The 7,748-nt window shown below is 34.0% G+C and overlaps 1 protein-coding gene across 1 annotated transcript; it reads left to right on the top strand.

Annotated features, from left to right (window-relative positions):
• Nucleotides 1-5,941: 5,941 nt before the first annotated feature.
• On the top strand, nt 5,942-7,297 carry LOC133317200 (uncharacterized). The gene is made up of 5 exons (XM_061519036.1): nt 5,942-6,101; nt 6,258-6,463; nt 6,552-6,783; nt 6,894-7,086; nt 7,177-7,297. Exons 1-5 carry the CDS (start codon nt 5,942-5,944, stop codon nt 7,295-7,297), a joined length of 912 nt encoding a protein of 303 aa, XP_061375020.1.
• The last annotated feature ends 451 nt before the right edge of the window (nt 7,298-7,748 follow it).

Here is a 7,748-nt window from a genome sequence, read left to right as displayed (position 1 = left end):
ATTTAACATGAATAATCTCTTCCATGCTATCACCAGTAAGCACAAGATCATCAACGTACACTAGTAAATCTGTAAAGGAAGTGGCAGTTTTCTTTGTGAACAGGGAGTAGCCAGCCATAGATTGAATATAACCAAGGCCTTGAAGAGCACTAGTGAGCTTGGCATTCCATTGCCTATTTGCTTGTTTCAAACCATAAAGGGATTTCTTGAGTTGACAAACCATGGTGGGTGAGCTACAAGAGAGACCAGGAGGTAGCTTCATAAAGACTTCTTCATGTAGTTCACCATGAAGAAAGGCATTATCAACATCAAGTTGTTCTAAATGCCAATTTCTAGCAACTGCCAAAGCAAGTAGCAACCGAACAGTGGTCATTTTGGCCACAGGTGAAAAGGTTTGAAAATAGTCAACACCTTCACATTGAGTATAACCCTTTGCAGCCAATTGTGCTTTATACCGATCAACAGAACCATCTGGTTTTCTTTTAATTTTATAAACCCATTTGCAGCCAATGGGTTGTTTATGCATAGGTAATTCAACCAGCTCCCATGTATGATTTCTATCTAAGGCTTGTAATTCAGCCTCCATTGCCTTTTGCCAGCAAGGAACAGTAGCAGCTTGCTTATAATTCTTTGGCTCAGTATCAATTAAAAGGTTATTACAAAAAACAGTATAAGGCTTAGAACATTTAATGTAGGATAGGAAATCAGATAAAGGATAAGAAGGTGAGGATGACATACCTGAAGATGCTTTGGTGTCAACTAAACTTGATAAACTGCAATGGAATTCTTCTATATATTGAGGTGCTGCTCTGATTCTGGTGGATCTACGAAGATTTGGTGTAGATGGGACAGTTGTATTTGAAGGAACTAATTCAGTAGTAGGGTGAATAGTCGGTGCATTATATGTGGGTAACACAGATTCATAACTGAGATCAGTGATGGATAAAGGCAGGACCGAAACTGGAGGATTGGAATCAATGCTGTTTTGAATGAATGGAAAATTGTTTTCATAGAAATCAATATTTCTGGAAGTGAGAATTTCATTTGTGTTTAAGTCAAGGACAATATATCCTTTTGTACCTTCTTTGTAACCAAGAAAAACACATTTCTTAGCTCGATTGTCAAATTTAGTTTGATGCTGTTAAAGAGTGGAAATAAAACACAGTGAACCAAATACTTTTAAATGATCAAAAGAAGGAGGTGTGTTGTATAAGAGTTCATAAAGAGTTTTATGATGTAGAGATGATGTGGTCAATCTGTTTATAATGTGTATAGCATGAATGATGCAGTAGGTCCAATATGACTTAGAAATTTTGGATTGAAAGAAAAGAGCTCTAGCAACATTTAATATATGTTGATGTTTTCGCTCAACTATCCCATTTTGTTGGGGACACTCTACACAAGAAGTTTGATGTTGTATTCCTTTAGTTTTAAAGTATTCAGTCATGGCAAACTCAGTGCCATTATATGTTCTAAAAATTTTAATGGTGATGTGGAACTGTGTTTGGACAAGAGACACAAAGTTTTGTATATGTTGTCTTGTTTCTGATTTAGCTTTCATTGGTATTACCCAAGTGAAACGGGAATAATCATCTACCAATGTTAAGAAATAACGATGTCCATGAATTGATTGGGTTGCATATAGACCCTATATATCAGCATGCATCATATTGAAGGGATGTAAAGATTCTGAAATGCTAGAAGGAAAAGGAAACTTCTTTTGTTTAGAATAGTGACATATGTCACAAGGTTCAGAATCATTCTTACAAGATATGAAGGGAAAAACAGTAGACATTTTATACAAAACAGATTTAGAATAATGGCCAAGTCGAAGGTGCCATAACTTGGATGAGACAAAATCAGTAGCATTGCAGCAGTATCTATTCGAATTCACATTGAAGTTGAGAATGTAGAGTCCTCTATCCAATTTAGCTGAACCAATCATCCTCAAGGTATTGTTCTGCAAGATGGAGCAACTTTGTGAGTGGAAGATCACATGACAGTTTGAATCATGGATTAGTTTGGCAACATATATAAGATTTACATGAAAGTTAGGAACAAAAAGGACATTATGCAATGTGAGAAAGGGAGAAATGTAAGCACTGCCAGTTTGAGTGGCTAATACTTGATTACCATCAGGTAATGTGACAGAAACAGGTTTAATATTTCGAAGGAAGAGAATAGAAAATTTTGGTGACCTAGATGATCGGTTGCACCAGTATCAAGGATCCATTGTGGATGAGAGTTACCTGGAGTCAAAGAAGTTGTATTAACCTGAACCGAATTGGACTTATGTATGTCTTCTTGCTTTGGATTCTGTAGCAAACCAAGGAGACTTTGATATTGTTCTTTTGTAAACTGAAACTGGTTAGCATCAAATTCTGCAGTTTCATTTTCTGGTTCAAAACTGAAAGGATCAGTGTCATCATGAGAATCCATATTTGCTATTCTTGGAAATCTGGTTTTGAAGCTAGGTGGGTAACCGTGTTTCTCAAAACAGGTTTCTATTGTGTGATTGGATCTTCCACAGTGAGTACATAGTCTTGTAGTATTTGTTCTTCCTTCTCTTCCAAAATTCATTCTCCCTCTACCTCTCTAGGAGACATATCCACGATTAAAGCTTTGTTCTTGATTGTTCATTAGAGCAGTGTTGCCTCGATTGAAATTCTGCTCATGAGCATTCAGAAATGCCTTCACATCAAGATTAACACCAGCAGTAAACTGCCTTTCTTGTTGAGCAACTAAAGAAAAGGCTCGATTTATGTTTGGTAAAGGATCCATGAGCATTATTTGTGATCTCACATGTGAGAATTGCTCATTGAGACCCCTTAAAAACCGAATTACATGATCTTTCTCTCTACATACACGAGCTAGATTTTGCATCTGATTACCACAAATGCAAGTTGGGTTACAATTACATTTGGGTAATGGCTGCAAACTGTCTAGCTCATCCCACAATATTTTCAATTTTGTGAAATATTGAGAAATAGTGCAATCACCTTGGCACATACGAAACAAATCTTCTTGAAGATCTGCAATACAAAACACATCTGATTGGGAAAACCTTTCACAAAGGTCCCTCCATACTTCTGATGCTAGATCAACGCATACAATTGATTGGACTATTGAGTCTGCAATGGAATGGTGTAACCAAGATAATACTGTAGTGTTGCAACGATTCCAGGCATAGAACAAGGGATCAGTTTCTCATAATGATACCATATTACAAAGAAGAAACAGAAAGCTTTACTATAAAGGAAAGTTCTCATAATGAATGAAATGAATCAAGTGAGTAAAAATTACAATGAAACTGATATATATATCAGTATCAGGAAAACAGAATAAACGGTAATAACCGATTAGCTAAATATAAAACTAACTAACTGCCAAAGTTAACTAACTAAATAAACTTAACTGCTATAGTTAATTAATCGAAGTGGATTCTATACACTAATAATAGCGTTTGGTAAAATCGATTTATTTTTTTATTCCCGAGATGAATCAATTTAATTTTTGTGTTGAAAAATAAAAAAAAATAAAAAAAATTTATGCTTCTCCATTCTAGGGCACAAAAAGAGAATCGGTTTTCTCTCACTTCTTCGTACCCACTCACACACCAACATCAAATCATCACCGACCTTAAACCATATCACCGGATCACCATCCCTCCCTTCACCGTGGAAGTTTTTCGTCTTCTTGCAACCACTTTCGAGCACTGACAAATTGTACTATTCTTTAAGCTCTCTTATACCAAAGGTTGCGAATAAGGTACTATTCTTTACTTTCTCATTGCCTGACACCCGTGATGGATGATTTTGAAATCTAAATTTGTACTATTCTTTGTCACCTAGCCAACCAATTCGAGCGCTGATAGATTATCTACTTATATTTCTTTTTTTCTTTTTTTGGGTAAAAGTCTACTTGTATTTCGTTGATGGCACTATTGTATATTTGTATGGTAGGACTAAATGCTTATTTTGTTAATTAATTTTTCTTCTTTTATGACCTGTGATTCGAAATTGAATTTGCAAATTTTGAGATTTCTGAAATTGGACTAGGGCTCTTGAATTTCCAAATTGATGTTTTTTCCTTGTGATTGAATTCTTGTGTAATTGACCTTGTAAACTGTTAATTTGATGCATTGTGACTGTGGGGGTATGACTAGTTATCTGATTGCTTAAGGGATTACACATAAACCTCATAGTTTAATAACATAGGGTCTCAAGATACATACACTAACATAGGGATTATAGCGGCTACCATCTAGAAGCCTTTTTACTATGAGCAATTTATTTGATTAGAAATCTTATTTTCAAAATACGCGTTCAAGAATTTCAAATATTATTATAAAATTATTGGTAGCTTAAAGATAGTGGAGTAAATTTAAGTGTCCATCACCAATCACCTATGCAGTCACGCTCACATCTTCTGCAAGAGGCTTCTTAATTTCACACCAAACCCAAAGTTACAAGTTTAGTGTGTGACAATATGTTCCCACATTCATTCAGAAACATCAACTATAGCAAGTAATGTCACAAACTCTTAACCTAACAAACAAACAAAAACAAACCATCCTTTATAAATATCACATCCCTTAAAGTCTCATTGAGTTTCATTCCACATTTTTCTTTATTTTCTAAACCAGCACGTAAGGAGTTGTTAATGTAAGTGGATTTATGGAAGTGAATTTTGATTTTATGCTTAGTATTTCTATAACAAACTAATATGTTTTTATCAGACCATTATTCAGCAGGCTGAGTATGTGCATTTCTACTTTTGGGTGTTATAATTTTCATTTTTCTGACATGTTTTCAGCAAGGAGAATGGCATCCGAAGGGTTCAACACAAAATAGACTGATAAAAACACAAATCTTTTTGTTAATTTGCTAGTTGAGGAAGTTAAAAAAAGTAAATAGAACAACCTCTAACTTCAGTAAGAAAGCATGGAAAAGCATTAAAGATGAATTTACAAAATAAGCAGGACTTGATTACACACTAAATCAACTGAAAAACAAGATGAATAAACTTAGACAAGAATATTCAAGATTCAAGAAATTACTAAGCATATCTAGTTTTGGTTGGAACACTATTTTGAAAACTGCTACAACCGAGGATGCATCTTTATGGGATGTCCACATTATGGTAACTTTTAACATAGTGTCCCATATGATTTCTTATAAATTTGTTGATTTTTTAAATAAAATTAGGTAAATGCTGAGGTATATCCTTATTGGGAATAATTAGTTGAGATATTTGGGGATGTTTATGTAAGTGGAGATAATGTCATAGGAAATGCTGAGGTATACAGAATTTTAGATGGAGATGATGATAATATTGACAGTCTTATTGAGACGCCCAGTCCTGTACTATATATACAAGAATATAAAGAAGATGAGCATATGCTTAATGAAGATTTATTTGCATCTGATCTTGTTGAGTTGCATGGTCCTACACTACATAGACAGGATAGGACCCCAAATGCAAAGCGTAGATGAGGTATTGAGAATACAGATATTGCAATGGCATGTCAAGCCATTCAGGATCTAGTTAAGATTAGACAAAACCAATGCCAGCATAATTATGCTAATTCTGCTAGTACAAAAGTGAATGAGGATCCATACTCAGTTGAAGCTGCAATGAATGTATTGAATAACATGGTGGGATTGGAGAATGAAGCGTACCGCAAAGCAGTTGATCGAGTGGTTGAGAGCCAAGCGTGGAGAGTAGCCTTTATAAAGGCTCCACCTGAGAGGAGAGATTCGCTCCTATAAATTTTTAAATGAATAAAATTGTGTTGCAACTTTTTAATTTTGTCTTGTTTAATGGCGTTGAAGACCATATTTTAATTTTCATTTTTTGTATGACTATCATGAGGATACTTTTTTTAAAAATATGTTAGCATGACATTAATGATGATAATATGTATTGATGCAGTATTATCATGGCGGGTGCTCTTGTTTCTCTAACTTGTGGGAAATATTTTGAACCTCATACTGGCGACAAATCAATAGATGAAGATCTTGTTATATCAAACTTGTTGAATATTACTATTAATAATTCAATATATACTAAAGAACCAATTAGAGATAGTAGCCTGACAGGTGATGAATGGGTTACAAAACATAGATCTGGTCACTCAGATAGAATATATGAGGCATTTAGAATGGAAAGATTTGTGTTCAACAAACTTTGTACGTTGATGACACAAAAAGGCTAGTTAGGAGACAATAGATATGTTAGGATTGATGAATAATTAGGAAATGTTTTGTACTTGATTGGACATAGCAGTTCAAATCGGAATGTTAGTGAGAGATTTCAGCGCTCAGGGCAAACAATTAGCAAGTATTTCAACAAAGTGTTGAAAGCAATGCTTCAATTAGCACGTGAGATCATTAAACCACCTCCTCTAGATATGGTTCCAAAGGAAATTAAGGACAATCCTAAACATATCCTATACTTGAAGGTAAATTTTTCTTAAGGATTTAAGCATTTTTAATTTTCATAAATTTATTTAATTATTTTCCATTTTAATATTTCATTTTAAATATTAGGATTGTATTGGCGCAATAGATGGCACTCACATAAGTTCTATGTTACCTGAGAATAAGCAAATACCATTTAGAGGCAGGAAACAAATTACAACCCAAAATGTCATGTGTGCATGTTCCTTTGACATGAAGTTCACTTTTGTGTATGCTGGATGGGAAGGATCCGCAAATGATTGTCGTATTTTTACTACTGCGCTTGAAACTCCTAGGTTGGAATTCCCTCATCCCCCACCAGGTACGATGAGTTTATACAACAATGTGAATGACATTTTTCTTTAGTTTCACATTTGATTGTCCTTATTATTATTGCAATTTATATATTGGTAAATTCTTGTCAACATGTAGGCAAATTTTATGCCGTTGATTCTGGATACCCAACTAGGGATGGTTATTTGACACCATTCAAAGGAGAGCGCTACCATTTGAACGACTATAGAGGAAGACAAAATCAACCTAGATCAACTAAGGAGTTGTTCAACCATAGGCACTCTTCTTTGAGAAATGTAATCGAACGGTCATTTGGAGCTTTGAAGAATAGGTTCCTAATTTTGCGGCAAATGCCTCTATTTTTGTTTTGGAAGCAAGCTATCATTGTGATTGCATGTTGTTCAATACATAACTTTATCAGGGATCATCAGATAGCAGACAAAAATCTAGCACATTATGCGAATTCCAACATTGCAGCATCAACCCATACATATGCAACTATAGATGATGAGGGCCCCTCAAATCAAGTGACCGAAATATAGATTATTAAGAAAAATATTGCAAGCCAATTAGCTAGAGACAATTACTTGCCTCCAATATGATGTTGACGAATTAAGAACATATTCAAAATACATTAGAGACTTGTCATTTTTTGTTCAATGCAACATCAATTTTTTTTTTCTTTAAATCATTGTGATATCATGAAATTTTAGTTGAGTCATGTGACTTATATATATGTATTTATTTATTCATTTGTATCATTAATATTAAGGTAATAATATGGTATTAAGAAATGAAATGGTCAAGAATGAGAAATAATAAAAATATGAATTAAGAAGAGGATAAAAAATAATGGTTAAAACTATATCTTAGCATTTGCTGTAAAAAATATTACACAATAAAATATTACAATTTTTTAGATAATTTTTTAAGGGGGTAGGATATTGTAACAACCAATTAGTGTTACTACCAATCAATTTTACCATTAGATCG

The sequence above is a fragment of the Gastrolobium bilobum genome, unplaced genomic scaffold (assembly GCF_033153095.1).
Source record: "Gastrolobium bilobum isolate Gb01-03AN ecotype WA unplaced genomic scaffold, APGP_CSIRO_Gbil_v1 utg53431, whole genome shotgun sequence".
NCBI lineage: Eukaryota > Viridiplantae > Streptophyta > Magnoliopsida > Fabales > Fabaceae > Gastrolobium > Gastrolobium bilobum.
Note: the sequence above shows the minus strand (reverse complement) of the source record. Positions and strands in the feature narration are given on the sequence as shown.